The sequence below is a fragment of the Rousettus aegyptiacus genome, unplaced genomic scaffold (assembly GCF_014176215.1).
Source record: "Rousettus aegyptiacus isolate mRouAeg1 unplaced genomic scaffold, mRouAeg1.p scaffold_m13_p_13, whole genome shotgun sequence".
NCBI classification, from domain to species: Eukaryota; Metazoa; Chordata; class Mammalia; order Chiroptera; family Pteropodidae; genus Rousettus; species Rousettus aegyptiacus.
The window spans coordinates 48712709-48728832 of record NW_023416288.1 but is presented as its reverse complement, the minus strand read 5'-3'; the positions used below and the strand labels follow the sequence as shown (position 1 = coordinate 48728832).

Here is a 16124-nt window from a genome sequence, read left to right as displayed (position 1 = left end):
AATCCACAGGTTACATGATAGCAGAAAAAATTCAAGACAATGTTGTGACATGTTTTATTAAGCAGAAAGATAATCTAGCTATATTTCAAAAACTTTAGTAAAGAACTGTATAATACAATCCCAGCCACGCTAATTTTAAACTAAACAAGTTCTATTTTAACCGAAGCTCACGTAAATGCCGACCTATCCCATGAGCCCTAAGACTTTGAAAGAAAATGGCTACATTTCACAGCGGCCTCTGAATGACATAGGTAGGAAAAAGTCACCATAAACTGGATTAGTTTTCGAACATACTCGACTGGGAACAGGACGAGGCACCGTGAACAAAGGTCCGACACGGAATTCTGGCAAAGAGAGGAGCCTGAAGAGACCCCTTCGAACGTGAAATGAGCCCCGAGTTCTGCACTCCGCATCACCGCCACGGGCCCGCCAGCAGGTGCGAAGGCCGGCAGGGCCGCTGTCACCCGCGCGGCCGCCGCCTCGCCTGCCCGCCCAGCGCCTCGCGCCAGCCCAGGTCCGCCCTGCCCCGGGGAGCCCGGGCCGCAGGACACAGCGGTTCAGGACGACAAAGGGAGAACAAAAGCAGAGGACGAGGCCAGCAGCAGAAAGCGAGGAGGTTGCTGAGACGGTCACCTAACCACCCTTTACTACATCGAAGCGCGGAAAATGAAATAAATCAGAGCGCGAGCGCGACGCCCCGGCCCACCGCCGCCCCGAGACCCGAGCCTGAGCGCAGGGGGCCCCCTCGGCGCCGCGGCCCACGGTCCGGCCAAGTCCTGGCTTCTTAGCTATACCTGGAGTACCAGAGTTTGTGAAGTTTACCTAAGGACAGCTTGGGGCGGATTGGGGTCCGCGCGCCTTCTGGGGACAGCCGAGCCCTGGGAAACGCCCCAGGCGGCAGCTCGCGGGTGGCGGGTGTCCGGGCCGGAAGAGTCCCCGGGGCCGCCGCTGAGGACTCGGCCTCCGCCCCGCCTCGTTCCGGGGTGTCCTGCAGGGAGCGGGTCGTTTTAGAGGGAAAGTCCTTATTCTGGGGGCCACGAACCCCCACAACACATGTGGAGAAGCTTCGGGGGAATCTCTGACTCCTCTCCTTTAAATCACGTTGAATTTGCACGGCGTACTCCCGTACACATTCCTCGGCGGAAAGTGGGGCTGTATCCAGAGACCTTTAGCCCCCGAATGACTGAGAAACCCCCAAGACCCATTAAACTCACCCGTGCCGACCTGACGCCAGGCAGCCAGGCGGTGGGTCCTCCCTGCGCCCCTGCCGAAAGCCGGCCCGGTCGATGCTTCCGGAATGATCAACGCGCTCGTGGTGCGGCCACCACGGCGAGCGCTTCCCGCCCGCGCGTTTGTTTAATTCTCACGACAGAGATGCGACATCCCATCGGGCAGGAGGCACGTGCTCGACGTCACGGCTCCGCTGCTTCTCAAGCTCCTCACAGTAAAGCACTGCGATCATTCCCCGCTCACTAATCTGTCTTTCCGTTTAACCTTCGCCTGAGTCCGAGAGAAAAGATCCGCCTCTGCTTGGCGCCCATCTCAGGAAAAGGCCTGAAGGGCCTCAGGGGTGGGGCAGGAGCCCTGGACGTTTGACCCGGGGTCAAGCTGGGTTTGAGATTTTTAAGGTAAGCATCTGATCAGTTAGAAGCTACTTGTTTGGACGCAGAAGGTCCTGAAGAATCTACAAAAAAAGTCGCTAAAGTTCCCAAAAAACCTACAAAAAATACCAAAACTGAGAAGTGAATTTAGCACGAGAACAGACTACGAGACCGACATGCAAAAATCAACACTACTCAGGAGCTGAGCCCCACTGCGGACCGAAAGTTCCCAAATCATGGCGGCCTCATCATCTTTAAAAAGTATCACCTGGGTTTCCACAGACCACCAACAATTTATAAATGAAACTTTTTAAAAATCTCATAGACAGCATCAAAAAGAATACTTCAGGATAAATTCAACAACAAAAAAATCCCCCGAGACCTGTACACTGAAAATTATAAAATATTGCTGAAAGAAATTAAAGACCAAAATAAAGAGATATATGATTTCATGTGCTGGAATAATAAGGTATCGATCCTCTCAAAACTGATCTGCACATTCAATGTGATCCCTGTCAAAATTCCAATAGTTTTTTTTTTGGTAGAAACTGGCAAGCTGACCCTAAAATTTGTACGGAAATGCAAAGATCTATAATAGGTAAAACAATTCTAGAGAAGAACAAAATTGTGGGAACTATACTACCTGACTACGGTAAGCCTATAGTAAGACAATGTAGCACTGGCTAAGGACAGACAACCAGATACATGGAACAGAAGTTTCCATACAGAAACCCACATGCTGATGACCAGGTGATTTTTCAACAAAGACGCCATGACAATTCAATGAAGAAAGGATGGCCTTTTCAACACATGATGCCGGAACAATTTTATTTTCACACGCAAATTAATTAACTTAGACCTTATCTCACTCCACATACAAAAATTAACTCAAAACACATATCAATAACTCAAAACTTAACACTGCAAAATCTTCTAGAAGTACACACTGATCTTTCCAATCTTGGATTAGGCAAAGAGCTCTTACATATGATACAAAAAGTACAATCCATAAGGGGAAAAAAAAAGATAAATTGGACCACTAAAATTAGAAATGTCAGCATTTCAAAAAACACTATCAAAAACTAAAAATAAGCCAGAGACCAGAAAAAAATACCTGCAAAACATGTAACTTATAAAGGATTTGTTTCGAAAATATATAAATAAGTCTGCGGCCATGTCACCCTGAACAAGCCCGATCCTGTCTGATCTCGGACGCTAACCAGGGCTAGGCCCGGTTAGTACTTGGATGGGAGACCACCTAGGACGACCAAGTGCTGCAGGAGTAAAAAATAAAAAATAAGAGATGGTAAGCTGACAAGGTCCTTGCAATCTGTGAGGTCAAGCGAAGGTTGCCTCTTCTAAAAAATAAATAAATAAAAATCAAAAATATATAATGAAGGCAAACTACAGAGATAGTAAAAAAAAAAAAAAAAAAAAATGCAGTGGTTGCCAGGGGTTAGGAGTTGGAGCACAGAGAATTTTTTGGGCGGTGAAACTATTCTGTATATTATAGTGATGGATACATGTGATTATACTTTTGGCAAAACCCTCAGAACGTACACCACCACGAGGGCCCCCAAGGTAACTACAGGCTCTGGGTGACAATGATGCGCCAGGCCGGTTCGTCAGCTGTGAGGAAGGCACCCCTCCAGTCGAGGATGCTGACGACGGGAGGGGGGGGAGCTCTGCGTGTGTGGGGGCAGGGTGGGGAGGTGGGAAATCCCTGTACCTTCCTTTGATTTTGCTGTGAATCCAAAACTGCTCTAAAAAGAGTCTATTACAGACACATGTGTATAAAGAACGCTTGTGACTCAAAAATAAGACACAGCCCTCCCCCTACACAAAAATGGGAAAGATCTGAACTGGTATTTCACCAAATGAGATACAGAAATGGTAAATAAGCACTTGGAAAGATGCTCCATATCAGAAACCATTAGGGAAAGGCCAAGTAAAACCACAATGAGATATCACTACACACCCACGAGAATCGCTAAAACCAAACATGGACGAGGCCAAGCGACAGCAAGGATGTGCAACTTCACACCTTGCTAATGAGGACGGACACCTGCAAAGGACCTACCCTGAGAAATGGAAACCTTCGTCCACAGACACGTAAGCAAATGTTCACAGTGGCATCCTTCGCAGTAGACAGAACACTGGCAACGACCCAAATGCCACCCCCGGAAAAGTGATAAGCCAAAGTGGGTGCCGTCCATACAAGGCGAGACTGCACAGCAACCGAGAAACCTTCAGGTGACACGGGCGACACCGCAGACGGACAGCACACGGAGCCGTCTTCCTGGCACGGGTCTAACGTCTGGTGGGCAGGTCACAGGACCCTGGACAAGCACCGGTTACTGGCAAAGGCCGCCATCTCCCGACCCGAAAGCGTGGGCGCAGGTGTCGAACTCACCGGCGGCGCCGCATTTCCTAATCCACACACTGGAGATGCTGGCGGGGGCGGCCGTGAGGCTCCTGCCCATTCTGGGGGTGGGCGACGTGGAAATGAAGGATGGGCCAGTGCGAGCCACCGACGGGAAGGAACGTGGCAAATCGGGCTGGCTTCTCACTCCGGGCCTGCAACGCGGGACACAAGTGGGGTGCACACCCCCTCGTGTCACCTCCCAGCTGTTGCCCAGGTTCTCCTCCTAACCGAGATTGAGTTACTCTCCGGTTCACAATCTCCAATGGCTCCTTGTGGCCTCCAGCAAAACCAAAATTCCCAACTTACTTTCCCTCTCTCTCGCGTCCTGGATTGCAATTTTCTCCTCCATGTGTGCGTGAGCATTTTTTTTTTCTTTTTTTGGTCTTTTCTGGGGCATGACTGACACATACGATCGTAGGCGTTTGGATGGACGTACATATACGCCGTGAGAGGAATCTGCCCATCGAGTTAGTTGATACATCCCATCACGTCACATGTTTCTCTTTTTTGTGAGAAACTTTAACTTCTTCTCTCTCGGCAACTTTCAATTACATAACAGTGTCGCCAGCTATAATCACCACACAGAATAACACATCAGCTCCTCGGACCTTTCTCATCGCAGAGCTGAAGGCTGAACTGGAATTTCTTAAAAAGCAGAGGCCAGAGTCAGACGCAGCTGGATTCAGACCCTGAATCAAGTCACTCGCCAGCCAAGCACCAAATGATCTTCTTGAAACTCGGCTCTGTCATCTGTAGAACTGAAACTAATGATTCAACTGCAAGTGACTGTTCAAAGTCAAACGCGATGACTCTGGCCAGTGCCGAGGGCCTACACCATGATGGCATGTACAAGTTCCTCACCACCCCCTCACCCCTCAATTCTTTCATTAATTTAATTCTTCGAGACTCAACTCGGATGTTTTCTTTTCTCAATCCCCCTGCCTCGACCTCCTCCTCCTCCGAGCTCCCCGGGCATGCCGCGAACGGCCCTTGGCAGGGTTACGGGGTTGCACCACAGTCCGCGCTGACCTGGCAGACACCCAGGCCAAAGTGCACATCTCACTCCGGGGTTTCTACAGGACACAGAGCAGTGGGTGCTCGCTCACACCCTCCTTGGGCGATCGGTGGGGAGCAAAGAGGCAGCGTAACCCAGACTGAGGATGAAACACGCTTGAAGAACTGACTTTGGAAAAAATAAAAGCCTTTAAGTCACTATCATCTCACCCACCTTCCACAAGCGATTTCAGTACTTGATCCCTCCCCTTTTGTGTGGGTGGGAGAAAGGAAGAACACATGAGCCACGTCAGAGAAAGAATGCAAGCCCTGTGCCTCCTGTGTTATTTCTGCCTCTGGAAAATGTTTTTATGTTGCACAGGAGTATGAAACACATCCCTTAATTTATACGTTGTAGCACAACAGTCTACCAGATGGTCGTATTCAATTACAGGTAAGGAAACATCCTCCAAAGACAAATATGACTATTTGGACTAAAACAAACGCCGCCCTGTATGATGTTCATTCGTGCTCTTCACCATATGGTTCCAGCTCACCCTCCAGAAAGAGGATTTCCCTTTCCTGCTCCTTTAAAGTCGGGCGCTACCACGTGACTTTCTCGAGCCAATGAGATGTGAACAGGACGGACACGTGCCAATCCTGGAGCCTGGCGCTACCACGTGACTTTTTCGGACCAATGAGATGTGAACAGGACTGACACGTGCCGCTGCTGGAGCCTGCAGGAGCCAGAGCACAGCCTGGCCCGAGCTTCCTGCGTCCGTCCCTGCGGAAGGGCCGCGGTGCCTCCCCCAGCCGCGCGTGCGTGTGGCAGAGCCGCGCACCAGCCCGCGATGAGATGCGCATGCGGCACTGGCAAGAAACAAACGCGTCGCCTCGGGCCACCGAGAACCCTGCCGCTTGTGAGCCCAGCGTGCTGTGCTCCGAATACTCTGAAGCCGGTGAAGGGAGCAGGGCTCTTCTCCACGCCACCCGCGGCCCTAACTGTGAGGATGCGCTGCTCGGACTGGGGACTTGGGCTTATCAGAAACTTTTTAAGAATGGAATGAATTTTAAGATTTTTTTAAAAGTTAAAAAAAAAGTCCAAAGGTTAGCAAAATAGTCAAATATGTTTAATGAGAAGGTTTCAGCACTTAAGTAACCACATAGAAAAGGCTGAGGCGGGCAGGGCAGCATATGAATGACAGCACCCGTTCACTCCCATATTTATCCCCAAACACCTGCCTCTACTACTTCCTCGCCCTGCTCAAGTCAAAATCTGGGGACCTGGGTGCAACAGAGCACTACAGCAGTCCCAACCAGTCACCTGGGGCGGGCCCTCAAAACGAAATCTATCCGCCAAGCCAAGTGGTCCCATATCACCGTTCTTAACCGGCCGAAGGAGGGACACCGGTCGCTCGAGGTGGTGAGGACCGCTGGCTGCTCATGCACCGTCCACCCCCACCCTCAGCGACCTACTCTAGGCAGCAACGTACTCAGCTAAGGGACCAGACCCTAGTGGCCATCATGAAATCTGATGGCAAAAGCCACATCCTGGAAACATCTGAGCAGTGACACAAACAGGTGAAGGCCCTGATGACCTTCAGTGGCGTGCCCGCGTGCGTGCCTGCCTGCCCTCCAGGTTTTGATGTGAGACAAATAAACACTCCTATTCAAGTCGCTTTTACTTTAGCGTTTTCCCACCACAAAGATAAACCCAGTCAAGGCCCAGGAACAGAACCCAAGCATCCTGACAAGAGTCCATGACACGCCGAATACACACAAAGTCTCTGTGTAAGTCCAAAAAGTAAAATCGCACCTATTTGAAGATTAATATTCATAATTGTTTTCTTTCCATTATGTATATCTAATTATATAGCCCAATCCACTGTTGACAACTACATTTTTAAGTATCATTTAAGTTCCCCAGTAATGAAACTCCATCACTGTTTTAAAACACTTTAGTAAAATGAGGGGCAGGTGAGAGGGGGCGGCATCGTTGAACTATCCTGGGAAAAGAAGTTGGAAAACAATGATTTTTATCATTCGTGTCTCAAAGAGTTTTTGTTCCTAACAGTCCCTTAATTCACAAAACCACCTGCTTCCCCTTTGTATTGCTAGATGACAAACCACCACGGAATCTTGCCAGATTAAAACAACACCATTTTACTTATCCGTAACTGTAACCTGGCCGGGCTCAGCTGGCCAGCTCCCCAGCTGCACTCCTCAGGCAGGCCTGCCCGGAGGTGAGCTCGGCGGGGACACTGGGGTCCCTGTGCATCTCTTTCCATGGCATCTCAGAACCCGCCTTCCCCCTACCCCCACCCCAGCCACAGGGCCTCAGCAGCAGGGTACCACCCAGCTGCCTGCACAGCGACTCCGGGCTCCCAAGCATGCACAAGTGTGAGTCCCAGGCCTTCTTAAAACTAAGGCCCAAACTGGCACCCTGTCATTTTTGCTGCATTTCACTCGTTAAAGTGAGTCACAGAGCTCTCCAAGATACGTGGGGACGGGACTACGCAACAGCATGACTCCCGCAGCCATGGCTCCCTGGGGGTCCCCGATATGATAGAACACCATCCCCCTTTTATTTACCTAACACCTTAACATGTGACCTCTAGCATGCTATAACCTCTCTAGGGCTCAGCTGTCCATGAAGTGAGGGTCAAACTAAATGTTCTCGGATTCTCATCTAGTTTTAACATCTATAACTCTAAGTGCATATGTCTGATGCGAGAAAAACATGGCCGTCACAGTTCCCAAATGCTTCCACTCTGCTAGAACAATTCAGTGATGAAAGCCTTAAGGTGAAAAATATAGTTATTCCTTAATGCGTTGCAGGTTGTTATTTTATATGTAACTGGGTGCTTACTCCAAGTACACGGTACATGTTATCAGGATCCCAAAGGTCAGGAAATTAGGTTTTTTTTTGGCGAGGCTCCACTAAAAATTGGAATTAGGAACAAAACACACAGACTCCACTATGACCATCAACTATGTTGCTTCCGATGTAAGTGTGGTACACTGGGGTATATAGATTAAACATGACTCAGCATAAGACGTAAGAAATCATCTCAAAACCATTTCATAATAAGTCTCATTTAGAGAACCCTCTAGAAGATCACTATGACACAGTCACAAGTTTGGATAGCAAAAAATTCTGAAAAGAGTCTGTAATGACATTACTACCCGTGCAGCTTCTGGAGAATCACTCCGCTTGTTTCTGCGTGGCTCACGGAAGACGCGTTCTACAGAGATTTATCTTTCCCCTTTTTCTCTTTACTAAGGACAGCTGTATAAAAAGGCCATCCTTACTGTCTCCCCCCACACCCCCCATAACTACATTATTTACATTATTTTATGCCACGGCATTTTTAGAGTATGTTTGCTACCTCATCACATGTCTGTAACTAATGAGTTCTGTGACATTAGGCAAACGTTTGATTGATAACTGATGATAGTGGCATTAACAATAACAGCGAATTCCTGTAGCAGCACCTCTTAATAGCACTTAGTTTATGCCAGACTAAATTCTACACATACACAAATTCACAACAATTCTAAGCCAGGTGTGCTACTTAGCATGCCCACTTCACAGACTGGGCAAGTAGAGCACAAAAAAGTAAATCCCCAAATCGTGGGACCAGGATTTGAATTCAGGCAAATCTTAGCCCCGGGATCCGTGAGGTCCTCTTATTTGTGAAACAAGCCTACGGTTTTAAATTACAGTTGACCCTTGAACAACACGGGTTTGAATGGTGCGGGTCTACTTATACCAGGTTTTCTCGATAAATACTGTAAATGTATTTTCTCTTATGATATTCTTATTAACAATTTCTTTTCTCTAATTTATTTTAATAGAGAGTATACTATGCTATACATAACAAACGAAATACGTGTTACTAGTGAGGCTTCTGGTCAACAGTAGGCTATTAGTAAAGTTTGGGGGGGGGGAGTCAAAAGTTATACAGATTTTGACCGCACAGGGGGTTGGCACCCCTAACCCCCACGCTGCTCAAGTCAACTGTACTGGCTTTTTAAAAACTGCATAATGTAGCTACAAAAGATACACTCCCCAGAAGTATTAGTGTTGATTACGTATCCTTCCAAATCATTTTTTATGCACGACATACATACATAGTTTGGTTTTGTGTGCTTTTTACAAAATAGTACTAAACTTACTGCTTTGCAACTCTTGGGAAGTTTTTCCTCAAGTCCGCCGACGGGCGTGCTGCTGCTGCAGACCTCCCTCTGACTCTCCTCTGCTGCCACGAGCATCTTGCAGACACACGTGCACTTGTCGCCCGGTGCTGGGACTTCGGTCTGGCTTCCTCTCTCATGTTTGGGGACTTTCTTGGTCCCCTCCCCACCCCCACCTCCAAAAGGTAAGTAAGCGTACTAACCCTTTTACTATTTTCCACACTCTGCATATTCTCGGCGATTTCTGGTAAACCACAGATTTAATCGCCTATCCTAATCTAAGTCCTCAACTCCAATCCCACATCTCCAACACTTCTAGATATTTCTATGCTCTAGACATCTCTGCCAAGAACGTTAAAATTCCTCCTCTGCACTGACTGAAGCCTCACACGACCCCATCTACCTTCTGCCTCGGTTCGCCTCACGCCGACTACTGCAACAGCCTGTTCCCTCGGCCTCCAGGTGACTCCTCTCTCCGTCATTCAGCACCAGCGTGGATTTCCCAAAACGGCTATTGCCCAATCACCAAGTACAAAGTACCTACACCTGGCTGTGCGAGATGCTACACGGAAGACTAAGTTGGCAACGCTCTGTCCTCAGGAAGACTGCAAATATCTGCTTTTATTGCCTTAATTTACAAAATAAAATAACTTGAGCGGCAAGAAGACGCTAAGGGCCTGCAGCCCAAACCAAGCCCACAAGGTGTGGTCCCAAACGGTGTCAGAGAGCTTGTGAATAAAGACTTAAAAAATCAAGAGATTTCACAGGAAGCTCCAAGCTCTTGGCCTTTGTTGGAAAACCAGAGTATCCAGAAACGTCTCCCATGGCACCCATCAGCTTCAACTGTCTACAGCTGCACCCAGGCAAAGCTCGAAGATCCCCAGGACTCGCCAATCTCCTCAATCAAAGGCCTTAAGTGTCCGCTGTCATTCAGAACCTTACAAGCTGCTCGCAAGTCATTTAAGTTACCTACCTGGTCCCTGTAAACAAATTATAACCCCAGGACTATAAAGCCTGAAGTCATTAGCCTGATGGTCAAAGATCTTCACAGCTTGGCACCGACCCCCACATTAAGCTCCCTGTCCTAGTCACAGCCCAAGAAAAAACACTGTTAACACTTCCCTCCTCAAACATTTCATTCCCAGAACTACCTGACACGCCTCACTTCCTTCTCACTCTACTTGGCTAGATCCTAGAGATCCTTCAAGGTGTAACTCAGGTTCTGCTTCCTCTGCATCTCTGTGGACCCTTCTCGGCCACAGGACACCTCCCGCCAGAGCTCGCTGTCCACCCCCGCATGCTACACACGCTCTTCGAATGGCAAGTGCCAAATGAAAGAGCTCACAGGTTGCAGGAGAGAATGTCTCAGACTTATACAATTTCGGCCTTTGTGCGCCATACGTAGTTACTGTGACAAAATTAACAGCAAAAGCAAAGACACAATTTTCCTATCTTTTACATGAGGCTTTTTCTAGGGAAAGTACAAAAAGAGCTGTGTCATTCCTGCTTCTCTTAACTCATGTTCTTAAGTCCTTCAAGTTCTGCAAACAGAGAGACTGACACTTCCAATGACAAATTCAAGATCGGTCTACGCTAACCACGAGCCTGCATTTATGCGCCGGCCGGCTAACTTCTGCAACTCACACTGCCACAGGTGCTGGAAATAGCCACTCAAGCACAAACATAATAAGGAAAATTTTTCAAGAGAAAGGTATTATTAATCAACCTGTTGAAATTAAAAGATGGGCCAAAACGATCAAGAAAAAAGAGAGACACACAGACACACACAGTGACTGGAAAGTTTCTCATATCTGCTAAAAATGATGTTCTGTCCCAACAGATGGCAGATTAAAGACTATCAGTTCCTACCAAGGGCACCTCCCATCTCCCAAGGGGCAAGCACACGAAGAGCGTCCCATGTTCTCCACAACCAAAAACGGGCCCTTTTCATTTTGGAAGGTCGGCGAGGTTCCAGGGAAGGCCCTCAGCCGTGACTCTCAGGGGCTCTAGGATACAAGGCTGGGCAAGCACCATCTGCCCCAAGGAAATCTGACCATGCCTGGGGGAGAGGGCGCAGTTTTGCAAAAAGGTGGGGAGAAGGTAAAGGGTCCAGCAGTGTGTCCTGTCCCTCTGCAAACAAACTACAAATCTGGCATGTTAGAATTCACTGAGATAATAGGAAAATGTACTGAATCACTATTATCAAAATGAGAAAGTAAACTGTTTTGATACTTTTAAATTTACATGGAAATCCAAGTTTATCAAGTTTACATATTAATAACCAATATGCTGAATATAAAATTGTACATTTGACTAAAAACATCATATTCTCCAAGACTAGAGATTCCATGAATAAGACAAACAGGACCAGGACGACGGCTGGCTCCCGTGAGGTCAGGATGCAGACCACCGCCTAACAGGTAAGAGAGGTGCCATTCCTGGACCATCTTTTCAAGTTAATGAAAACATTTCAGTGCCCATTAAGTGCCAGGGATCAATAATTACCGAGAATTGCCATTTTTCTGATTTCTTGAAAAATAAAAAGAATTACTATCATAAAACTACAAATCTGCATTATTTGAAAGTATACATTAATAGTGATATCTCTCAACTATAAACTCATTTTATTAAACTGCATGTATTACAGGGCACTAGCGTTTTTTAAATCACCAATTTCAAGTTCACAGCTATGGAAATGAGAAAATCTGCTGGAGGAGGGGCCTTACAAATATAGACCAGCAACAGCCACCTGCAGCACAGCCATTTTTTGCTGATCCCTTGTGTGACACCATTGGTTGTACCTAATTTGTCTACAGCAATAATGCTCAAGGTGGCCTTATAATGACAGTAATTGTTCCCTGAAAAAAGGGAGTGGTGCAAGGTGCAAAGAGTTTATTCAAAAGGGGCCAAGGATAGCGCCTCAGAAGTCCTCTCCCACCTGGGGCTTCTGCGCCACCCAATGCCCACCCCACGCCCACCCCATCCCGAATGTCAACGTTGCTGACTTGTTAAGAAATATGGCAGAACGTTTCTTTGGTTTCCAAATTTAGTAACGTGAATACATATTCTAAGGAAGAAAACTGAAAGCTTCAGGAAGTTTCCTTGACACTACAGAAGTGATTAGGAGTCCCGAACGTGCCTACCCTGTGACAAGAGCATCTTCGCCAAAGGGAAGACGTGTGCCGCTGATAGCAACCACGAGCTGCTCCAAACAACCAAATAATTGGACGGTCTTTCCTGCTAAGTTGTAGACAAATATTAATTTCACGGTTCCATCTGACATTTGTACTACAGGAAATCCCTGGTTATATATCTACTTTTCAAACTCTTCCTCCGAGATCAATAACTTCAGTTCAAAATTCCTGATTTTAGGTAATAAACATAATTTCAAAGCCATAAGAGTCAATGAAAGACCGGTAACTACACAACCTATGCTTTCTAATTTGACCAAATATAAAAATTAACATTATAAATTTTAAAAAAATGTTTCATTTACCTAATTAGGAAAAATTCAAAGAAAGCATAATTAGCCATGCACGGTTACCTTTTTTAAAAAAATCCAAAGACAAATACACAAATCTACTTCTAAAAAAAAAAATAGTGTCATAATGCATCTATCTTCTCCAGCATAAAACCCACTTAGTAACCATCTAAATAATGGTGACAATTTTAAAACTTTTATCTCCATGCATTTCACAAAGAATATTAATTTTGATTTCTTACATAATTCAAAAATAATTTTAGCATTTACTAACCCAATTTACATTTGCTGCATACCAGTTTCACTTTCTTCACCACTCGACTAAATACAGGGTCTTTTCTGCTGTACCCTAATAAACATGTAGAGGTCCCCAACTAAAAACCCTTCTTTGTTTTCATTTCACTTATTAGTTTAAATTTACATGTCTCTAAAACAGTTAGAAATGCCGTCACCTACAGAAAACACACCTAATTTTAAAGAATTCACTAAAAAGCTTGAAACCATCAAAGTTACTATTAAATTAGTTTCTTATAAAGAATGCTGTGCTGGTTTTCAAAGCTAAAAAAAGAACTCTCTTAAGACTTAGAGCCGTTCTAAACGTTTTCCAAAATGTTGATTTTTTTTAAATACTGTTAGATTTGTGTATTCTGTAGAAATTTTTAAACTTCTCAATAGGCTACCTTTCTCTTCACTCATAATAGAAGGCAAAAATTAAAATAATAAAGTGGTAATTACCCCCAAATCAACCTTTCTTCTGATGCACCCAAAAGTTGCATTACTACAGATGAGCTCAGGGTGTGTGGGTGGGTGTGAGTGAGGGGCTTGACAACATAAACAGGTAGGTGTACGCTTTCTCGAGTAAAAATTTAAAAACAAATCTAAAACGTATAATTCCACAGTAATCTTCAAAAAGAAGCCAAAAAGTGCTTTCCAAATAGTGAAAATAGGAAGCAGCCAATTTAAAACCCTAATACGGCTCGATATGTGTTGCTTTAAAAAATACAAAGAGTGGAAAAGAAGTTTAAAGTTTCTTAAAACTCCACCTTTGTTTCCCAAATTTAGTGAACCTAAGAATAATAACAGCATTTTATCCCATACTTCACATTACAATGCAAGCGACAGACGAAACCCTAACTTTGTATCACAAAAAGCTACCGTAAGAATACATACATCCTGTACGCGTTTTCCCGGACGAATTGTCACTGCTAGGTAAGAGCTGGCAATAAAATATGGAGGCAAGTTGAAGGCCCAGAATCATGTTCGTACCAAAAGGAGAGCAGCGCGAAGCGCCACATCCAGTCAAGGGCTTCTCGGGGTTCCCACAGCCCCGCTGTGCTGCGCCTGGCCTCGCGCCCCTGTTTTCACTATGTATCAGCGAACGCAACAAATGAATTCGGCCGAACGACAACAACAACAAAATAACAGTCTCCACGCAGCGCGGCGTCCCCGGCCCGGCGGTCGGGAGGTGCTCGTCCGCCGGGGGGAGCGAGCCACACGCGCCGCCCCACAACTTCGGAGGCCAGCCCCGGCGTCCGCGGCACCCCCACGAGCCGCGGGGCCGAGCGGCGCCCTGGCACCGAAGCGGGCGTCCGAGTCGCCGAGGACGCGCCCGGCGAAAGGCCGGCTCCGGCCCCCCAGGAAGCCAGGCGCGGCCGCGGTGCCCGCTGCGGGGCGAGCGCGGGCCGCTCCGCACCCGGGGCGCCCGGACGCGGCCCATGAAGTTCGGCGGCGCGCCCAGCCGCGGCCCGGGAGCCGCCCGCCGCGCGGGGCCGGCCGGCGCGGCCCGGCCCGAAGTTCCCGCACGCCGGGCCCGCGGCGGGGCGGCCGCGCCGGGCGCCGGGCGGCGCGGGGCGGGGGGAGGGGGAGGAAGCGCCGGGCGGCTTCCGAACGCGCCGCGCGCGGGGGACGGCGCCGGTCCGGGCCCGGGGAAGTCGGGGCGGCCGGGGGCCGACAAAGGAGGCCGGCCCTCGGGCCCCGCGGCCCGGCCCCCGCCGGCCGCGCGACCACCTGGCCGCGGCGTTTGACAGCTCGGCCGGCGTCCCGGGGCGCGCCGCGCGGGGCCGACAATGAGCGCGCCGGGCCCCCCGGGTGCGCCCCGGCGTCTGCGTCCCCGCCGAGCCAGCGGGGCTGGGGGCACCCCCGGGGGAGCCCGCCGGCGAGGGCAGCCCCGCGGGCGCGCGGCGCGAGGGCCCGCCCGAAAAGTAAAGTGCGGCGGCGGCGCGGGGCGCTGCGGGCGCCGGCGGGAGGCCCGCGGGGCGCGGGCGAGGGGCGCGGGCGGCGGGCGCCCCGGGCCGGGGGCGCGCGGCGGGCGGCCCCACCCCCACCCGCGCGGGCGGCGGGCGCGGGGGCGGCGGGCCGGGCGCGCGGTGACAGCTCCGGGCCGGCGGCGCGGCTGGCGCCCGGCCTGGCTCGCTCGCACTCAACTTACTTCTTTCTGGCTCTCGGGAACGGGGAAGCGCCATCTTTGCGAGGCCGGCCCCGAGGTCTTTTGTCTGCGGCTGCGGGGCTCGGGGCCGGGGCGCCGGGCTCCTCGGGGGGCGCCGGCGGCGGCTGCGGCTGCTCCGCGCTCTTGTCCTCCTCCGACGACATCCTAGTCACCAGGAAAGACACATGGATCCCGGTCCTCCTCCTGGGGGGCTCCTCCCGCCGCCGCCGCCGCCGCGGCCGCCGCCGCCGCTGCTCAGGTCGCTGCTCCGCGGCTCAGCCTCGCGCATTGCCCGCGGCCCCGGGAGCAGCAGCAGGTACCGGGGAGGCGGCAGCACGGGCGGGCAGGACACACACGCACACAGCACGGCGGGCGCGCGCTGCTCGGCGCGCAGGGGCCGGGCGGGGGGCGGCGGGCGGGGCGGCGGCGGGCGGAGGGGGGGGCCGGCGGGCGGGGCGGGGCGGCGGCGGGGGGCGGGGGGCGCGGGGCGGGGCGGGGCGGGCGCGCGCTCCGCGGCCGGGGCGCCGGCCGGGGGCTCCGCCGCGCCCCTCCCCCAGGCCGCCCGCGGCGGGCGGAGCCCGGGGGCGCGGGGAGGGGCGCGGGGCGCAGGCGGCGGGCGGGGCGGGGGTCGCGGCCCCGCGGCTGCCCCTCCCCCGCGCGGGCCGGGCGGGCGGCGGCGGCGAAGTTTTGACAGCTGCTCCAGGTGTGGCTGCGCGCGCCGGCCCCCCGCGCCCGCCCCCGGCAGCGCACGAAGTTTTGCGGGCGCGCGTGCGGCGCTCACGGACACACACTCGCGGCCCGGGCCGCCGCGCACCTGGGGCCCGGCCACACACGGCCGCCACGACGCCCCCGCCCCCTCCCCAGGCCGGCCCTGCCGCCCCCCGCGCCCGCCGCTGCCACTCACGGGGCTCGCTCCGCGCATGCGCCCCGCCGCCGCGCCGCCGCTGACCTCACCGCCCCTCCCCCGCCCGCCCCCCCCGCGCTGACGCGGCCGCCCCGCCG

At 50.9% G+C, this 16124-nt stretch overlaps 1 protein-coding gene and 1 pseudogene across 13 annotated transcripts in view; one reads left to right on the top strand and one right to left on the bottom strand.

Annotated features, from left to right (window-relative positions):
- Positions 1–15483, bottom strand: part of KMT2C (lysine methyltransferase 2C) — a 194036-nt gene extending 178553 nt beyond the window's left edge. For 10 of the 13 annotated variants that reach the window (XM_016163899.2, XM_016163904.2, XM_036230623.1 and 7 more), the window contains exon 1: positions 15126–15483. In XM_016163899.2, coding sequence (XP_016019385.2) covers positions 15126–15286 — 161 coding nt within the window. In that variant the 5' untranslated portion in view covers positions 15287–15483. The remainder of the gene's footprint in view (positions 1–15125) is intronic. The other 3 variants (XM_016163908.2, XM_016163905.2, XM_016163906.2) reach the window with 1 other exon arrangement.
- On the top strand, positions 2766–2884 carry LOC118611225 (annotated as a pseudogene).
- Positions 15484–16124: the final 641 nt, after the last annotated feature.